This window comes from Podarcis gaigeae, assembly GCF_964106915.1.
Source record: "Podarcis gaigeae genome assembly, chromosome: 5".
Lineage (NCBI taxonomy): Eukaryota > Metazoa > Chordata > Lepidosauria > Squamata > Lacertidae > Podarcis > Podarcis gaigeae.
The window spans coordinates 51663283-51683478 of record NC_139681.1 but is presented as its reverse complement, the minus strand read 5'-3'; the positions used below and the strand labels follow the sequence as shown (position 1 = coordinate 51683478).

Below are 20196 nucleotides of genomic sequence, written 5' to 3'. Positions count from 1 at the left end.
TTCATTTCATAAACAAACATTTGCATAACAAGTTGACCATTTCCACTGATCTCTTTGTGGAAATTTCTAATGTGTTCCCGACCACAGAATATGACAAAATGTCAAAAATACCTGGGAAAGCCCTCTGAAACCTTGCAAAGGCAAATAAGAAAAGAAAAAAATGCTCTTATTTGTCTGATCTTTCCCGCTTCCTCCTCACTTCCTTCCACCATGGTTTCTGGTGAAACGGCTGCCGTGGATCAGCAAAACACAAAAAGTAAGGCTTCTTTAAGGCTGCTTATTTGTTTTCAGTACTACACTCAGGTCCAGCTCTATGGATCTGTAGTGTGTATAAGTTGCATATTAATTCCTCATTTTTGGATAAGTTATTTTTTTTTAACAAGTGTTTGGATAGCGGGACCTGTGTATATTTAAAATAAACTAGGGTTTTGCTTCAGTGCTATTGCTTTGACTCCTAAATTTATGCAGATTTGATAAATTAATTTACTTAGTTTGCAGTCCTAACCATGCCTAATCAGAGGTATGTCCTATTTGGGTGACTATAGAGAATGAGATTCTTTAAAGATTTGAAATCTTCTACAGCCATGGAATAAAGACATCCCTGGTTATATGGTGAAGGATTACTTGTGAGAATCTTGAAATCATGGGTGATTAACTTTGGCCTTCCATATCTTGCCAGACCACAACCCCCACCACTTCTGACTATTGGCCAACTGCTGGAGTCCAAGAATGCTTTAGATGTTTTCTGGATATACCCAGGGTAGTATTCAACTCTGAGTAAAACTTACTTGAATATCACCCAGCAATACAGTGGTACCTCGGGTTACATACACTTCAGGTTACAGACGCTTCAGGTTACAGACTCCGCTAACCCAGAAATAGTGCTTCAGGTTAAGAACTTTGCTTCAGGATGAGAACAGAAATCGTGCTCTAGTGGCGCAGCGACAGCAGGAGGCCCCATAGGCTAAAGTGGTGCTTCAGGTTAAGAAGAGTTTCAGGTTAAGAACGGACCTCCGGAGCGAATTAAGTACTTAACCCGAGGTACCACTGTATTGCTCATGCCAGGGATTATGGTACCTTAAGCCCAAGGCTCAAATATGGCCCTTGAGGCCTCCATATCTTTCTCCCAGAAGTCTCCCCAAGCCATGCTCCTTCACTAGCTCTGCTTCATACCTTCCTCATCCTAGTTTTTCCTGTCCTTGAACTGTCTTGCCTGCCTGGCTGAAGAGATGTAGAGCGTAGGGTGTAAAGACCTCTGACTTTTGCATAGGTGGGATGTAGCCTACCTGACAAAGTTAAAAGTCTGATTTGTTGCCACTTTTGCCTCTGGTCACAACCATCACTGGCCTGTAACTCCCATTCTCAATGTTTTTTCCAGAGTTTCTCTGCCCCTTGGCATATAGGGAGGAGGCCCTTGAGCACCTTGAAGATGCTGCTCAAGGATTTGGTTCTTCTTAAAAGTAAAAAAAAAAAAAAACTTTACACATTTTTCAGAGGAACACAATCTCATTCCTAATATTTTGTTTCTCTATCTGTCTCCTTTAAATGTAATTTCACTCTCTAGCAAGGACGTTGAGGACTGGGCCACCTTCCTGTTTTCAACCAGCAAAGAAACAAAGGTCAGTGGTTGTAATGCTGTTTTAATTATCAAACATCAGCGATTGACATTTTTAATATAATAATAATAATAACAACTGTCTTCATCATTTGTTCTACAGTACTAGTGCTCGGTTTTCTTTTCTATACTGTAACTTACAACTGGAGTTTCAGTTCTCTCAAGTTTCTAATTTTTCCAGTCTTAAATTCAGTTCTCCATGTTTTGTAGCAATTGGCACAATTTTAAAAATCCTCATGGAAATTTACCAGCATTTTAGTTTAAATTTCTCCCAATAAGCACATTTTATATGCATTTTTGAGAAATGTACACATTTGCATTTTTTCAACCAATTTCCCCTAATACAATGCATATTCATTTGTTATTTTCACCAATATATTGCTTTTTTCTTGCATACTTTCCTCTAGTATATGCATTTTTGTAAGCCTTCCTTGGTTGGAGAACTAAATAGCAATATTCATGTAAAAGTCAATTTCAAAAAATAGTTACACTTTGGTTTCATAGTGTTTCGTAAAGGTTTTAATTATGTGAAATTACTCTGTTGCTTCATTTCTTGACCCAGAAACCAGAAATGAGATGTCGGTCAAAATCTTCACCAGCTTGTCTTGATGAAGTAGCTGCTGACATCATCAAGAAGGAACCATGTCCTGACAATGAATATGAGGTGGTTGTTATTTACTGTCTTTTTCATTTTAAGAGTGCCTCCAGGCTGTCAGTATTTCATGGGAAGGATTTCAAGGGTATACCAGGAAACTTAAAGGTAAAGGTACCCCTGCCCGTACGGGTCAGTCTTGACAGACTCTGGGGTTGTGCGCCCATCTCACTTAAGAGGCCAGGGGCCAGCGCTGTCCGGAGACACTTCCGGGTCACGTGGCCAGCGTGACAAAGCTGCATCTGGCGAGCCAGAGCCGCACACGGAAACGCCGTTTACCTTCCCGCTGGTAAAGGTAAAGGTAAAGGTACCCCTGCCCGTACGGGCCAGTCTTGACAGACTCTGGGGTTGTGCGCCCATCTCACTCAAGAGGCCAGGGGCCAGCGCTGTCCGGAGACACTTCCGGGTCACGTGGATAGCGTGACAAAGCTGCATCTGGCGAGCCAGAGCCGCACACAGAAACGCCGTTTACCTTCCCGCTGGTAAGCGGTCCCTATTTATCTACTTGCACCCGGAGGTGCTTTCGAACTGCTAGGTTGGCAGGCGCTGGGACCGAGCAGCGGGAGCGCACCCCGCCGCAGGGATTCGAACCGCTGACCTTTCGATCGGCAAGTCCTAGGCGCTGAGGCTTTAACCCACAGCGCCACCTGCGTCCCATACCAGGAAACTTAGGTTTGCACAATTAAAGTGCTCTGTTCCCCGGTGCCACAAATCCATCTTAAAAAAGAAACAGGGTTTTTGGCAGTAATTGGAAAATGCATTGAAAATTGAGGGATAAATGAATGGGAATGCAAGTAAACACCATTCAAATAAGTCAGGATGAATCCAGGATAGGTACTCATTGTCATATAACTTCCTCACAAACAAATCAGAATAAAGACTAGGCATAGCCTACGTAATTATTGGGTATGTTTTGTGAAAGAAAATCAGGATGAATGTGCAATAAATAGCATGTCTGGACAAGTGCTAAAAATAAAATAAAAATACTATTCCTTTTCTTTTCCACACCCATAACAATTTTAAAGTAGAACCACAACTCAAGTACCTGATTTTGCTTAAATGTGTTCTATCAGCAGAAAGAACAGGGCTAATTTCTAGTTTTAATGAATCACCCTGAAATAAAGCTATGCTTTCTTTTATTCTGTTTTGATTCGTTGTGCTGCAGGATATAGGAACATCCACCTCCAAGAAGAGGCCCTATTCAGAGCCTATTACTCAAGAATCCTCCCAAGAAGCCCCTGTTTATGAGTCACTGACAGTACTGCAACTAGTGAGTGTTGAAAGTGGGACTGGAAGAACTGTATGGATAATTTGAAGCAGCTACTGCATCACTTCCATGCATTGCGTAGTGGAAAAAGTTGCATGAGGCATTTCTCAGTTATTTTCAAAAATAAAATAAAATAAGGGTTTGCAAGTGATTAAAGGTAAAGGTACCCCTGACCGTTATGTCCAGTCGCGGACGACTCTGGGGTTGCGCGCTCATCTAACTCCATAGGTCGAGGGAGCTGGCGTTTGTCCGCAGACAGCTTCTGGGTCATGTGGCCAGCATGACTAAGCCGCTTCTGGTGAACCAGAGCAGCACACAGAAACGCCGTTTACTTTCCCACCAGAGCGGTACCTATTTATCTACTTGCACTTTGACATGCTTTCGAACTGCTAGGTGGGTAGGAGCTGGAACAGAGCAACGGGAGCTTACCCCATCACGGGGATTTGAACCGCCGACCTTCCAATCGGCAAGCCCTAGGCTCTGTGGTTTAGACCACAGCGCCACCCTGCTAGTGATTATTTGCTACTAATTATTTCTTCATTTTCTGATCCTTCCTTTTCACACCCACTTGCCTCTCCTTGTCCCTGGCTTCCACACAGTTGCCCATAATGCTTCCATTGCAGAAACGTGCTTAGAAACTTATATCCATGGGCACGATAATATGATTAAAATTATAATTATTATATTTGTTTATAAGGTAAAGGTAAAGGTACCCCTGCCCGTACGGGCCAGTCTTGACAGACTCTGGGGTTGTGCGCCCATCTCACTCAAGAGGCCAGGGGCCAGTGCTGTCCGGAGACACTTCCGGGTCACGTGGCCAGCGTGACATCGCTGCTCTGGCGAGCCAGAGCCGCACACGGAAACGCCGTTTACCTTCCCACTGGTAAGCGGTCCCTATTTATCTACTTGCACCCGGAGGTGCTTTCGAACTGCTAGGTTGGCAGGCGCTGGGACCGAGCAGCGGGAGCGCACCCCGCCGCAGGGATTCGAACCGCCGACCTTTCGATCGGCAAGTCCTAGGCGCTGAGGCTTTAACCCACAGCGCCACCTGCGTCCCTATATTTGTTTATAGCCCATGTTTTTCCCAGACCAGGACTCAAGGTGGCTTGCACAAATTGAAAAAACACAGATAAAATACAGAAAGCCAAAAACATATAAAATATAATAATTTAAAAGTAATTAAATTATAATAGAATTGAAACAATTTAGAAACAAATCTATCATAGGTCAGTGAGTTTGAGTACATTCATACCAGCTGTTCTCCATGTTGTTATGGCACATCTCTACCTGATTACATTCCTCATAAGTGTTTCACTTCTGATTTTCTTGTGGGGCAGCAGGACTTACTCATAGCTGCTTTCATTTGCCAAAAAGAGCAAGGGTTTGCATATTATCCATTTTGACCTTTCTCAGAGCATGATGAGCAAAGAATAATGACACTGTAAACATGTCTGTACTTTTATTTCAGCGACACCTGACAAATCATCAAGAGTCAGAGGAAAAAGCTGAAATGGAGGAATACTATGCTTGTCCAACAAATATTCTAGCTACGGTAACGTATATATCATTATTTGCTCTGTTCTAAATAATGAAGTAATGCTTATATCTCTTTTTAATGTGCAGAATCCTTTATCTTGTATGCAGATTTGTTCCACGCCAGTTTAGTCTCGTAGCACTATATAAAGCTTGCGTCATACTGAGTCAGAACATTAGTCCACAGAGCCCAGTATTATAAATTCCGACTAACAGCAACTTCCAAGGGTCTTATTCAGAGGTCTTTCACAGCCCTTGCATCTGATACAATTTGTTACTAGAGCTGGAGCTGCTGGGTATTAATCATCATTATCATTAGATGATGATGATGTATACCCCCGTCCATCTGTCTAGGTTTCCTGGTTTACAGGAATTTACATTTCAGGGTGTTTGAACTAGAGGACCCTTAGGTCCCTGCCAACTCCTTTGGATACGTTAATGTACTTTGCATATGCTTTTTACTTTCATAGCTGAATGATATGCAGGATAAATTCAGCACCACAGAAGAGAATACTAACCCAGATAAGGAAAAGGTTGGTGAACCCGAAGAATACATGCCCATGGGATCCATGTGAGTACTCAAGCATGGTGCATTTTCTCCTAAATTTATCTGAAGCAATCGTCCATGGATTTCTTTTGCAAAGCTTTTGCTAGACCAGGATTCCAATCCCATCAACTCCAGCCAGCAATGCCATTGGTCTGGAGTGATTGTAGTGCAGAAACACATGGAGGGGAACAGGTTCCCCATCTCTGTGCTAGACCATCATTGGTTCATCTTTATTGCACCTGGGAGAGAACATTTTAGTCTACTGTGGCACTCTGTTTCTTTCTCGCAACAAAGTGATGTCTACCTTTAGGTGTTATATTAACATAGCCAGAAAGATAGTATTATTACCAGTAACTGCTGGTGCAAATTGATCACTCTTGTAATCTTGCATAGATTCCTTCCTTCCTTCCTCTCCTCAGAAGCAGCTGATCCTGTAGAAGCTACATTGTCTTAAATAGTCTGTGCCAATTTCCAAGCCCATCAGCCCTGGCAAGGCAGTAACGTACATGCCAACAGCAATTACATAATTCCCCCTGAATCGGCTTTTGGCATGTTACTGTAGCTGCTCAAAGATTGCCAGGACTTCTGGTGTCTCGAAGCCCTGGAAAAGGCCATAGTACAGAAGCTGGATAAACACAAAATATATTAAAATCCTCCAAGACATTGGCTGGATACACTCACGGCTCACTGCCAGTGAGTAAACCACCACACAGATTATTATTTTTTGAACCAGTAGCTGAATTCATTGTATGGATTCTGCTACCATTCAAATTCAGCGAGGATTCAAATAATTGTTAAGGCTTTATTCTAGGTGTTATTTTTGTGGGGAGGTAACACTATAGTCTAGCTTTCATGTTTGGTTTAGCACCCAAACTGCTAGACAGTCATTGTACCATTTTTCATGGATCATTCCTAGGATCCTCTAAGAAACCCAACTCATGTAGACTCTAAAGCATGCTATAGAGCTGTTTTAAAGTCCATTTCAGTGATTTGGGGTTGTCGTGGCAAGTACTGTCCTGGCTGAAGGCTGTGGACTAGTGTAACCTGAGTCCGCTTGTTCCATCTAGATTAGAAACCCTCAAACAATAACTATGTCCCAGAAATTGGAACAAGCTGGACGTTCCTGTGGATTGTAAGCCTTTTCTGGGCAGTGGCTGAGGTCAGGTTTCCCTTCCCCACAAGCAAGACAGACTCACAGGAAGTCCGTGCAGACTGCATACCATCACTATGCTGGTGGGGTAGTACTGAGTTCATGCCTGCTGGCTATGTCCTGATCTCCACACTTTGGTAGCATCACATGCACAGTGCCTACACTTGTAAAAGCTGTTACTCCCCATGTCCAATCTTTACCATGTGTTCTTTGCAAAATACAGGTCTCATGACAAAGGTCTGTTTCAATCATTGGGACTTCAATGGGGCTGAATAGAGTGGCAGAGACACATCCAAAGCCCTCCCACTTGTGCTAGCCATGAAAGAGAGGCGGCTGTGAAACTGCAGTTTTTCCCTGCACTGGCTTCAGGATGGTGCAGCAGAGAGGCCCAAATCAAGTCCAGCATCAGTAGCTGGAGTGGCTTAGGAACCAGCAGATATTTGGTTGACCCTCTCCACACCATCCTTGTCACCCCCCCACACCAAAACTTTCAGTTTGGGGGCTTTCCATTAGCTAAAACTGGCAGAGATACTTCCAACTGTAGGTCTGTTCATCCAGTTATATAGTGGGGCCTCTGTGGTGGTGGAGGCCCCCTGTTGGCAGATTGCAGTGGAGCCAGGACACCATCACCACATCCTAACCCCCTCTAGAATGGCAGGTTAGGGTTTCTCTGCCCATCTGGATCCAACCCAAAGGCTGGGCATGTACAACATGGCATGTGTGTTGGTTTTCTGTACAAAAAATGGCCAAAGTCTGGAGGTCTGTCAGGGCTGATCTGGCACTACAATTCTGCTTCACTTCCCTCCACCCCTCCATTCATACACTGATTGTGCAGCTTCAGTCTGCTGCCCAGGCTAAAGTTTCTTTTTTAAAAAAAAAATTATAGACATGGTTGATGCATTTCCTTTTAAAAGTAATATAATTTACTCATTAGAGTTTCAGAGGTAGCTGAGCTAAAAATTGAACCTACAAGCATTGAATTGACGACCCTTCCCGAAGGCCAGGAAGATATCACGAATCTGCAGGTGATAGAGGACAAGCCTTTGAAACCAACACCACTACCAAGGACCTGGAAACCAGAAAAAACACCGAAACTATCAGTTCTGTCTGTGGTTCAGTTGTCCATTATTCTCAGGTGTGGATATTCTCAGTGTTTCCTGTGGATAGTGATGGCTGGATACATGTGCATAATTTACATTTTCAATATATTACTAATTATGTCTGTATTTCTCACAAACTCCCTGAGAGCAAAAGAAAATGCATTTCTATTTCAGTGGGTTTTCCATTGTCCCGATTTCCAAGTGATATAATCAGTCCAATAGTCAATGTCAATGCTTTGATGTTAGTTCTTTGCTCCATTATGTGAACCAGAAAAGAATACTTAACCTTTATCTCCCCACCATGTGAGCCTTTTGAATTCATTCAAGTGTACATTGGACTTTGTTCCATTGTTCCACGTAGTTTGCAAAGGTGCAGTGGAAATGAATCACTATGATTCTTGCTTTGACAATAATTTGATTCTGTTAAGAAATGAGCCTTTTCTTACACACTGCTTTACAGCTGTATTCTAACGCACACTTACGTCACCTTGAGTTTTGAAAGGGCAGAATATAAGTGTTTTGAAAAGCTCACTATTTTATATAAGAAGAGAAAGAAGTCAGATATAGAATGTTGTAAGACTGGTTGTGTGGGTTATCATGGAACATATTTAGACTGTTTCTAGCTCAGTACTGACTGGCAGTAGCTCTCATTAATAGCAACAACTTGCAGTGGTACCTTTCTGGTTTATTAGCCACACATTTTGGGTTTCACAACACGCCTTTCCTCTTTTCAGTAAAGTCAGAGATGACTGCAAATTGGAAGAGGTGGATATTCTCCTTCCCCGGAGTGATTTCACCAACTGCCTGACACTTGTCAAAGCCGCTGGGCGTATATGGTAAGGCCTCTTATTTTCATGCTGGTTTGTACCTTCAGCTCTTAAAAAGCAATCAGGTTTTTTGGTTAGTTTCAGCAATGTCACCGCATCACTACTGATCAATTTCATAAGAGACAGCTCAATATTAATCAATTGACCCAAATTAAGGCTCACCCACACATGCTCCAGGCTTTCTAGGCACAGGGCTGAGCTTTCCCCTGTCCCAGGGCTTTCCCTGGGAAAACCCGTTTTACTGCTGAATCGGAGCAAGCAGCAATCTGGAAAACCCTATTGCTGTTTACTCCCACTCGGCGGTAAAATGCAGGTTTTCCCCAGGGAGAGCATTGGGACAAAAAAACCAACACAAAAAAACCCAACAACACCTGAACCTGGAAAGTCTATACCTGTGCCTGGACACCTGGAGCAAAGGTAAGTGTGTATGAGGCCTAAGAAAAGCCCTGCTGGATCAGGCATAAGACCCATCGAGTAGTCCAGCATCCTATTCTTACAGCTGCGAAACAGATGCCTGTGGGAAGCCTGTGGGCAGGACCTGAGAACAACAGCACTGCTGATAAAGATCCCCGCAACTTGTATCCATATGCCTGTTTAGGGAAGTTTTTAATATTTAATGCTGTATTGTTTTTAACACTTGATTGGGAGCCGCCCAGAGTGGCTGGGGAAACTCAGCCAGAAGGGCGGGGTATAAATAAATTATTATTATTATTATTATTATTATTATTATTATTATTATTTAGAAGCACACATGCACTCATTCCCACTTCTTTATTCTTGTTAGCCTGTTCTGTGTGAAATCTGCTGTAGCTCTTGCTGTTGTAGCTCATGCTAGTCTTTCTCAATACAAGTGATATAAGTGTGAAATGATTGTCCCAAAGAAGATTGTCAGAGCCCTGCCTTGTAATCTATCTAAAATCTATCTTTATATCTAACCTTTTGAGTTAAGCTTTTGATCAGTCTATTTTTGGGTGTGAACTTATTTTGCATTTTTAAATAAGTTATTTAACATCTAGTAGTTATTGTTCTTGATTGTTACCCTCTTCAGGTTTGCCAAGAAATAAAAGTGGGATATAATTTTTTCAAAAGCAACATCTGTTCACTCTGACTGGCAGGTGAACAACATACCTATATTAACTTGTTTTTATACTTACTTCATATGGTGGGTGACCTGTCATTTTGCAGTGTTCAGGAGAGCTGGCTATGTAAGTCAGTTAGGGGATGCTAGTTTTGCATTCCTGCCAGAGACCAGAAATGAATTTGTTAAAACACTGAAAACTGCTGCTTGGCAGTTTAGGTTTTAATTTACAAATCACCAACTTAGTTTTTATGTAACACAAAACAGAAGTTTTAATCCCCACATTTCTCAGTATATTCTTCAGTTGGGCATTCCCATACTAATGAGTTGGTGAGGGAGTTGAAATAAAAAGAAACTTACAAGAACATAAAACTGCTCCACAGCCTTTGTGGACCACAAGATGTCACACTTTCTCTACCACAGTTTATTCCATATGACAAACAGTCCAGTGGTATTATGCTTTTGTATCCATATATTTCAGTGCAAAGAAAACACAAGGCAAATGTTGGGGGGGGGGGAGAGAAAAGTCATCAGTTACATACTGTTTGCAGGCTCTAAGGTACAACATCAGTGAACACTGATCATATTCACCAGATAAGACTTCTGTTCTGTACATGGGACAAATAAGTGAACATTGGCAATTTCCACTCCTATTTTCATGGATATCCTACAACATTCCCAAGAGGTTAAGAAAGTAGAGAATTTCCATTATCTCACATATTTTGCAGAGGCAGTAAGGAAGTTAGTGTGCTTCCTAGAATATCAGTATCAGTGACTGAGGAAAGGAAGGGAGGGTGAAATGGACATAGATTAGAGGTGCCTAGAGCTCATCTCCTGCTGTGCCTTCCCTTGTGTACTCTCTAGTCCTCAGTTGCAAGTCTGACTCTCTCTGCTCTCCTTTGATGTACTTCACATGCCTGCTGCACACTGCGCACAAGAAAGTCACTTTCTCAGGCCTTGTCAGTGATGGGAGGAGATTCTTCCCAACAAGTTTCAGAGAGGAAGTCCCCCTGTCACAGAAAGCTGATGGGCATATTCAGATTAGTAGAAAGAAGGCTCCTATCAAAAATTTAAAAAATTAAAAATTTTCAATATTTAAAAAGTGCTGGAAAGAAGGTGGAGAACAATTGCTGACTACATTTACCAAGGATAAAGCAAAGAGTAATAGAATGAAGTGACAGAAAAGGAAATTTACCTTAAAATGGCCTATCAGACCAATTCAGCAATGCAGTAAACTACTAACAGAGATGGTAGAATCTCCTACTTAGTGCATATAATGCATGTGTGCGTGAACATGTGTGTGTGTGTTTAAATAGTAGTGCATTTTGGCATGTGACTGGATAATCCAGGGAATTCTCCTTGAATCCATAATTCTATATGAGTTTAAACTTCCAGGGCTAGGGCTATGTACTGGAATGCCGTAATAAAATTGCTCAACCAGCCTAATAGGCCAATTATGTTAGGTGTCTGGGCTGAGATAAACAGAATACCCCCAGATTGTCTACTGGAATTTACGCTGGACTTGATATGTCCAAAGCTGGAGGCTTGAATACTTGATATTATTCATTTTAATTTAAAGAAGTATCTTCCAACTTTCAGCAGCCTTAACTGCCAAAGAGCAATTTAGATAACTTTCTCCCCACTCAAAGAATGAATTCAAATGTAGTACAGTAATGTAGAATAGAAATCAAAACCACAGGGTCAAAATCATTTTGTACCTTCATTCATATGGACTGTCGGTTACTGGTTCCAGTATCTTTAGGCTGACATACTACCTTTAAATTTTAAAAAAAACAACAAGTTGTTCACCAAAAGCTGTTAGCTTTCAGGTTCATAACAGGATCAGAATTAAGAATTATCTCTGGTTTCTAAGCTTCCTCTCCACGATTTGTGATCCCGTAATAGACTGTAGATGAGTACCCATAGATCACCCTAAGCTCTGACAGTGTATTTCCATTTCACCTCCCTGCTTGGAAGCTTTAATTGATATCTACTGCTTGATTAGATTATCTGCTTAGCTATCAATTTCATCCCGACTCTTCAGTATTTTTGAATGCCAGACTGCCAGATTTTCCATGGATACTTCTCCAGATCAGAAGCCATCACCAAAGTGAACAAGAATCCTAATCAGTCAATGCTTTTTTCCTCCTTGCCCCTTCTCCAATTCACTACAGTGTCTCCCAGTGGAAAGACCTGCATCGCTTGGGATGCATATTTCATCAAGGGGATTATATAGTGGCTGTGAACGACCTGCATGCAAAGAGCATAGATGAAATGTCTTTGTTCATAACTAGATCCACAAGAAAGGAGGTAAGAGACAGCAATTTAACTAATTAGGACCATCAAGCAGTGAATTAGTTTGTGGCAATTAGCTGTGGGGCTTATCCGGGCACATTTGTTCAGACAAAAGCATGGCTAACAACTTCTTCTTCTTCTTCTTCTTCTTCTTCTTCTTCTTCTTCTTCTTCTTCTTGCTGCTGCTGCTGCTGCTGCTGCTGCTGCTGCTGCATACAATCTCTCATGTGGCTACCCAGATGTTGGTCTATTGTGTGCAGCCAGTAGTTTCACACCATGGTAAAAAGTGGTAGTGGATTTCCGACCCTCAGTGACCCACTTTAATTTGAGCATGGACCTTATCCAAGGAATATGTTTTTAATGATTGAGCTCTGGAACATAATGGAAGACAGTGTAACATAGGAGCCAACTCCTAGGGGCTGCGGGGGCTTCACTCCCCCCATAAAATATTTGAGGGGGCCAAGGCCCCACCCCCAAGTTGATAGGCATTGCCATTCAAATGGTGTGCATGCACCGCATCATGTGATTGATTATGTGGGGTGAGGCTTACCTGGGCCCGCCCAATATTTTATTCAGGTTGGCACCCCTACAGTGTAATAAAACTCAAGCATCTTAATCACGTCAAGTTTCATTAAAAGCTGTTAATAAAAATAGGCACACACACCAATAATAGGTTTCATAGTAGAGTATTCATGAGCTGGGCTACCTGCTTAGAGGAACAGTCGGTTAAATGCAGTGCCAGCAAAAAATACAAGCTGTGTGGGAAGTTTAATTTGGACTAGAGCACGAGTCTTGCAGAGTGCCCAGGGACAGCATGGGCTGATCTGTTGTTGGGAAGAAAAATGTACACAATGAAGAAGGGCTGAGCAGACAAGCAAAATGAAATGTGAGCAACTGAACTATAAGGGGCCAAGGAGGCAGAGAAGACAAAGGGGAAATTATCTAGTATGTGAAAGCTGGAGAAAGCAATGGACGAAGCAGAAGTGTAGTGGAGAACAGAAAGGTAAGTGGAAGTGATGGAAAACTGAAGACATGGCCAGGGAATTTAGGGAAGGTGGGGCTAATGAAAAAATAGCACTGGGTGAAAATTCTTCACACTGATCTTGGGGACAAAGAAGACTGGTTATGTGTTGAAAAGGAAAATGGAGAGGCAATGGGATTTGTATTCATCTCCTGTTGGTTTTAAGGCAATTCCAGACCTCTCATTTCTATTGACTTGTGACCATTTCCATTGTACCTATAAGGATTAAAGAGATACTGCATCACTAGTAATCATTTAATGTGGTTCAGATTAGGTGATCCTAGGTGATCATGGGTTAGTTGGCTATACTGGCTCAAAAACAATTGGTTTAACACTGTGAGTTCATACTCTGGTAAGTGTTAATCTGTAATCTCTCCATTTGGCATACATTGCATTATTATGAAGTAGCTAGATTGTGCAATTCTTAACCAATCACCTACTCCTAGATAAGGGACGCGGGTGGAGCTGTGGGTAAAACCTCAGCGCCTAGGACTTGCCGATCGCATGGTCGGTGGTTCGAATCCCCGCGGCGGGGTGAGCTCCCATCGTTCGGTCCCAGCTCCTGCCCACCTAGCAGTTTGAAAGCACCCCTAAGTGCAAGTAGATAAATAGGTATCGCTTTATAGCGGGAAGGTAAAAGGCGTTTCCGTGTGCTGCTCTGGTGCTGGTTCACCGGAGCAGCTTCGTCACGCTGGCCACGTGACCCGGAAGTGTCTGCGGACAGCGCTGGCTCCCAGCCTCTAGAGTGAGATGAGCGCACAACCCTAGAGTCTGTCAAGGGGTACCTTTACGTTTACCTTTTTACTCCTAGATAACCATTTTGCCTATTACACACACAGACACACACACACATTTCTATTTATTTGGTATCCCAGGAATTAGTTTGCCTCCCTAGCCACTATACCACACTACCTCAAAGTTTATTTGCCACTGTCTTGAAATCACTTTACCAAGAGATCTTTCATATTGTATTGGTGCTGGCAGTTGCAGGCTCTACACACTTCTCTGTGTCTGGCTGTCAAAACCATTTGTGGAGAACCACTCATTGTAAAACCTTGGATTTTTCATGGTTCGCAACAGGATTCTGTGGACACCCAACTTCACAAAGCTGTGCGGTACTGCAATTCACCACTAAGATTAGATAATTTTAAACCTGCAAAGGTATATGGGGGAAAGATAAGTTTATGAATTGTATATACAAAGTTGCTAATCACTATTATATTAACACAATGGTGCAGGCTTGTAAATTATAAATAGTAACGTGGTAAGTGCTTATCTCTCCTTTTTTTCCCCCCAAAAGGTGAAACTGACTGTATGTCGGCTTCCAGATTCGAAAATTTTACATGCTCAAGGCTGCAAATGTTCCTAATGGAGAAAAATGTAAGTGTGTGACGAACCTGCCTAGTCTTCTATGCAAAAGTCATCAACAACTCAGTTTTGTTGTAGTAAGCAGGTTTAGTTTACCATCGTGAATGGAGTTTTAATCCAAGTATTCTGATTTCACTGGCTTATTATCCCATTTCCTTCTAGAACTAGATGTTACTTATACCAGTACTAGCATGATTTGGACTTTTCTATCATGCCCATTATCAGCACTAGAGTGAAAACACAGGATCCCCCATCCCCTAAATTGGAAATATACGCTATGAAGCAAATCTACAGTTCCCGCCCACATTTGCCTCATAATGATAGTGCAGAGATTTTTGCAATGGGAAATCAATGGTTTGCATTCATACTTTAACAACTGAACCACCAGCAGCTGGTGGCAATTTAAAAAAGTATTGCTATATGATCTATTGGAAATGTTATTACATTCAAAATGAAACATATGAATGGTGGGTAAATAAATATAGTCTATGATGCCAAAAATCCAGTCTATGATACCAATATAGTCTATGATGCCAAAATCCAGCTCAAACTGGGCACAGTAGCATAGGTTGGGCATACAACATGTACAAGGGCCTACAGCCTATAAAACAGGAAATCAGATAACTTTAGGCATGGACAGCCAGGTCAAGCAGCCATTCTCAGAACAGTGGTTCTGGAATCAGCTGATTCCAAAATCCAATCCAGACATTTTGTAAATCAAGATCAAGAACTTCAATTCCTCTGAGTTTCTTTGTGAAAAGGCAGGATCCACATGTAATAAAAATATTTTTATTTGTTACTTGTTGCAGAATCTTCATTGGCCAAGATCTTAGGTCAAATACAAATGAAGACTTGAAAACAGTGCCCACCCAAAAAAAAAAAAAAACCACTGTGAAGACACCAAAACTTTGTCTCATAAAAAAGTAGCATGGTGGTGGTCTCTCCTCTTGTAGCACTCAGTGAACTTCACCAGACTGGGACAGGACTATTCCTCTGCAAATTTTGAAATGCAGTGGTATTCAGAAGAAATGGTATTTCACTGCTGTGAATATCCATACATGTATTTAAAACCCTTTCAGAGTTTCTGCGCTGCTCCAAGAACAAAGATGCTGCCATCCCACTGTGGTATCAGACATTTGTCTTTCTTTTTTCATTTCTTTTTTCTTTGCTTTTCTATTATCTCATATCTTCACCACATACTGCGTTACAGTCCAACATAAGATAATAAGAAAGGAATAGCATAAATATAAGACATATGTAAGTGAATAATAATAATAACAACATAACTTATTCCTCCATCTTATTTAACTCTTATGTATCTTAACTGTTACTCCCCTTCCACTCTTTCCATGATTTCCTATTTGCTATCATTTTAACTGTGTTTTCTTATTCTACTAGGTTATTTTCATTACCTTACATTCTCTCAGGTTGTAACATCTACTGCTGAGTGTTTTTTATCAGTCTGTTACGAGTATATTCATGTTGTAATATTTTTTCCATATAACCTATATATAATGCCCAGTCTTTTAGACTTATCATCTTTATTTTTTAATCTATTTGTCATACAGTCTTACAGTAAATGTTTTGTTGTTTATTATTTTTTTGCCAATTTATGGACCAAGTGCTGTTCTGATTTATTGAATTAGTTATGCTCATAGTTAAGAAATCCATGCTTGCACATCAACCTCACCTTTTCCTTCAGCAGAGGTTTATATTCTTGTAGAGATTATTAATCTCCAAAAACATATTGTGCTAATTCATGTGCAATGCTAAACCATGGTTTTAACACTACATGCACAAGCTAAAGTAAGCCCAAACAAAATCTCTGGTTGTGCGATTCCCCCATTCTGGCCAGGAAAAGGACATTGCTTCCATTTAATTTCACTTTCCACACATCATATGAACCAGTTAACATGGTTTCAAACAAACTGTAGTCAGTTTCAAAGCAAGCCAACGTCAAACCACACATTATAAGTTGGCTTGTTTAACTAACTAAAGTTTCTTTTAAACCACAGTATCTGGTTCATACATATCATCAAGTGCTATCTATGAAACATAACATCTTATATGGCTTTAAAAGATAAAGGTAGAGGATCCCTGACAGTTATGTCCAGTCGCAAACAATTTTGGGGTTGCGGCACTCATTTTGCTTTACTGGCTGAGGGAGCCGACGTTTGTCCACAGACAGTTTTTCCAGGTCATGTGGCCAGCATGACTAAGCCACTTCTGGGGTTTTAAATAGTTCTGTGTTTTGCTGTTTTTACTATATGTATATTAATATATATATATTTTTTATTGTTTTCATTCTATTATAGTTCTATAAGGGATTACCTTTTGTATGTTTTTAGGTTTTTGTATTTTATCCATGTTATTTTAGTTTTTGTAAATGGCCTTGAGTCCCAGTCTGGAGAAGAGGTGGGATATTGAGGATCAAAGAATATTTGTGGAAATTAAGTACAGTTCTTCCATACACTTGGCAGCATGAGAGGGGAGGGGCTTTGCTCAAGCTCATGATAGCTTGTACATTATTTAGTGTTATGTTTGAATCAGCCCTTTGAGTAACCATTAAATAAAGGTTAACCTATTTAAATAAGCACTCAGCTTTACATAGTAGCACAGGTCCTGTTTCCTTGGACAATCAGGATTTCTAAATTTTATACAGTGGTACCTTGGGTTACAGATGCTTCAGGTTACAGACTCCGCTAACCCAGAAATAGTACCTCGGGTTAAGAACTTTGCTTCAGGATGAGAACAGAAATTGTGCAGTGGTGGTGCAGCAGCAGCAGCGGGAGACCCCATTAGCTAAAGTGGTACCTCAGGTTAAGAACAGTTTCAGGTTAAGAATGGACCTCCAGAATGAATTAAGTTCTTAACCCGAAGCATCACTGTATTGTATCTTGCTTGTGATGTATAAGATGTAGACAGGAGAACTATATGTTCCATTCTACAGAAATATGCCAAATTATATATTTCTGGTTTGGATAAAATGATGACAGTAACAGATGATGTTATGCTGAATCAGTTAGCTTCTGGTGCAGGGAAAACAATAAGAATGTATGAGCATGCAGTTTCTACAGAGAAATGTCATCAGAAGGTGACATTACCCTTCAGTTCTTTTGTGGCTAGTCACTTAGCTACTCATGGTCGGCGCAAGACATTTTGCTTCATGAGGCAAAGGACAAGATGGCTCCTCCCTCACCACTGAATGCACAAAAACATTGGGGAGGGGTCGTAGGTCAATGGGAGAGCATCTGCTTTGCAGGCAGAAGGTCCCAAGTTCAATCACTGGCATCTCAAAGTAGGGCTGAGAAAGATTCCTGCCTAAAAGCATGAGGAACTGCTGCCAGCCAGTGTAGACAATACTCAATGGACTGACTCAGTTTAAGGCAGCTTCCTAAGCTCCTACGTAACCAACTACTGTAAATTGGTAGCTAAATTTCCCTTCAATACTGGCAATGGGACAGTGCCCTCCACTGCACCTGTACTGGGTGACTTTTAAGCCTACAGCAAGAGATGTCACAAAGGAGGACAGGTCATTGCTACTCTGACAATCCACCCACCCACCCACCTTGATCCTAGGCCAATCCGTCTCCTGAGTTGTGATGTTTCTTCAGAACTTTGTGGTGACTACTGTTCTGGCTGTAGAGTTGTTGAACCACTCTTTGTGCTCATATGTCCATTTCTCTCACAGATCAAATTACAGTGGTACCTCGGGTTAAGTACTTAATTCATTCCGGAGGTCCGTACTTAACCTGAAACTGTTCTTAACCTGAAGGACCACTTTAGCTAATGGGGCCTCCTGCTGCTGCCGTGCCGCCAGAGCACGATTTCTGTTCTCATCCTGAAGCAAAGTTCTTAACCTGAAGCACTATTTCTGGTTTAGCAGAGTCTGTAACCTGAACCGTCTGTAATCTGAAGCGTATGTAACCCGAGCTACCACTGTATTCATTATCCCCCCCCCAAAAAAAAAAAAAATAAAGTTGATCCATATTCATAGCACAGCATATAGTCAAACGATAGTCAAGGTCATAGCTTTTAAGCACTTGTCAAATTTGGCTCTTTTATTGATATTACTGTTAGTTTTCTTGGGGAACTATAAGGAGCTTTATTTCAGCTAGTATATGGGGCAACTATTGTTTTGATACCTTTCAAGGTGATAACGCTGTAACATGTAACAGGTTTCCACCCATAGCAGTGCATTTTAAATGAGATCATCTCCCACAACCTTTTCAGATTTTTGTCTTATTAAAGACTCGGCTTTAATCAGATGAGTCTCACAGGCAACTTGGAACGTATGGAGCAGTTCCTAGAAATGCTTCTGGCATTTCAGGTGTTCCTTGAATATCAAATTTATTGATTTTTCTTTTCTTTTAAGGGCTGCTGCCAAGAGTTCATATTCTCCAGATTCTCTGAACTATAACAAAATAGATAGATCCCATCTGTGCCCTATGAAGATATCCATCAGAACAGATTGATCTGTTGGGAAAAGGCAATAGATCAATGCTTAAGCATCTGTATTGCAAGCAGATAGTCCCAGGTTCAATCCTTGTATCTCTAGGTGGGACTGGAATTCTGCAGTAATGTTTCCAGTCAGTGTAGACACTGTTGAGTTAGATTGACCCAATAGTTTGACTCAATATAAGCCAGCTTCCTATATTCCTATTTTTCAGAGTTAGGGTTGCCATATTTTAAAAAGTAAAAATCAAGACACCCCAAAATTGTTGAGCTTTTATTTCCGGACATATGACAGCCCTACTCATAGCTGCCTTTTCCTTCCTTAGTGCACACATTGCTTGACTTGGTAATAGACTATTTCCTAAGCTGAACTTCATTAGGGTTGCCAGGATGCTGCCTTGATACAATGGGGCACAAGACCTCAATGCAGCTTCTGATCTTTTTCTCACTTTACTGCTGGGATGAGCAGGCTTTCCAAACAACCTCTCTCTTTGCCACTTTCGGCATTGACTTTCTTAGGAAAGTACATATACTTAGGGAAGCTGTTTCTTCCTTCAATCTGTATTCCAAATGCCACCATCTTTATTCTGCTAAAACCAACCTTCCACTTTTCACTACCTCTGTGGACATTTTGGTCCCAACACTCTGAATTCTTCCTCCAGGTAAGCAAGATACACTATCACAGTTCAAGGGCGCTTTCCAGACAGACAAAAACACTCAAGGTTGGCACAGAGTATGGTAAGGGATGTGGCCTGGGAAAAAGGGGTGTAACCTAAGAAGACATAGGTTAGAGAAAGTCCCAGGGGCCAGAAAAAGACACCCAATAAGCCACATTTGGTCAGTAGGACTGAAGTTTCTAGCTCCTACTTCTGCTGTGGCCAACCAATCCAAAAGCAGGACATGAGAACAATTATGACCCTCTTCTGCTGTTATCTGATCCTAGAGGTAGCATATAGCCATCATAACTACTACACCTTGATAGCTTTGTTCTTTATAAAATTGCCTTATTCCTTTAGATGAAAGTTTTGGGAACTCAAGACTCTGGCTTGTGATATCAGTGGTATGCAACATGGTGGAAAATAAGATGCAGCTAACAGCTGCTAATCTGGAATGCAAATGTCACCAATTGTTCTGTTCTGCTGCTTGGTAAACTCTACATCTTCAAATCTACCTAATTGATTAAACATCATTTTTATTTACGTACTGCACCCTTCAACCCTTTCCAGTCCTTATTGGTTAATGTGAGGGAGCTGCAGCTTTTAATTACATTAAGCTTTGTCTTCTTCTC

General features: G+C 41.3%; 1 protein-coding gene across 6 annotated transcripts in view; it reads left to right on the top strand.

Moving 5' to 3' along the window:
• The window catches only part of PLEKHS1 (pleckstrin homology domain containing S1), a 28168-nt gene extending 8061 nt beyond the window's left edge, over positions 1 to 20107 (top strand). For 3 of the 6 annotated variants that reach the window (XM_083741430.1, XM_083741432.1, XM_083741431.1), the window contains exons 6-15: positions 1565 to 1619; positions 2178 to 2285; positions 3433 to 3537; positions 5003 to 5086; positions 5538 to 5638; positions 7699 to 7899; positions 8599 to 8700; positions 11944 to 12079; positions 14386 to 14465; positions 15263 to 16033. In XM_083741430.1, the coding sequence (XP_083597556.1) occupies positions 1565 to 1619; positions 2178 to 2285; positions 3433 to 3537; positions 5003 to 5086; positions 5538 to 5638; positions 7699 to 7899; positions 8599 to 8700; positions 11944 to 12079; positions 14386 to 14454 (961 nt within the window). In that variant the 3' untranslated portion in view covers positions 14455 to 14465; positions 15263 to 16033. Of the gene's footprint in view, positions 1 to 1564; positions 1620 to 2177; positions 2286 to 3432; positions 3538 to 5002; positions 5087 to 5537; positions 5639 to 7698; positions 7900 to 8598; positions 8701 to 11943; positions 12080 to 14385; positions 14466 to 15262; positions 16034 to 19924 lie in introns of those variants that run through there. The other 3 variants (XM_083741433.1, XM_083741434.1, XM_083741435.1) reach the window with 3 other exon arrangements.
• The last annotated feature ends 89 nt before the right edge of the window (positions 20108 to 20196 follow it).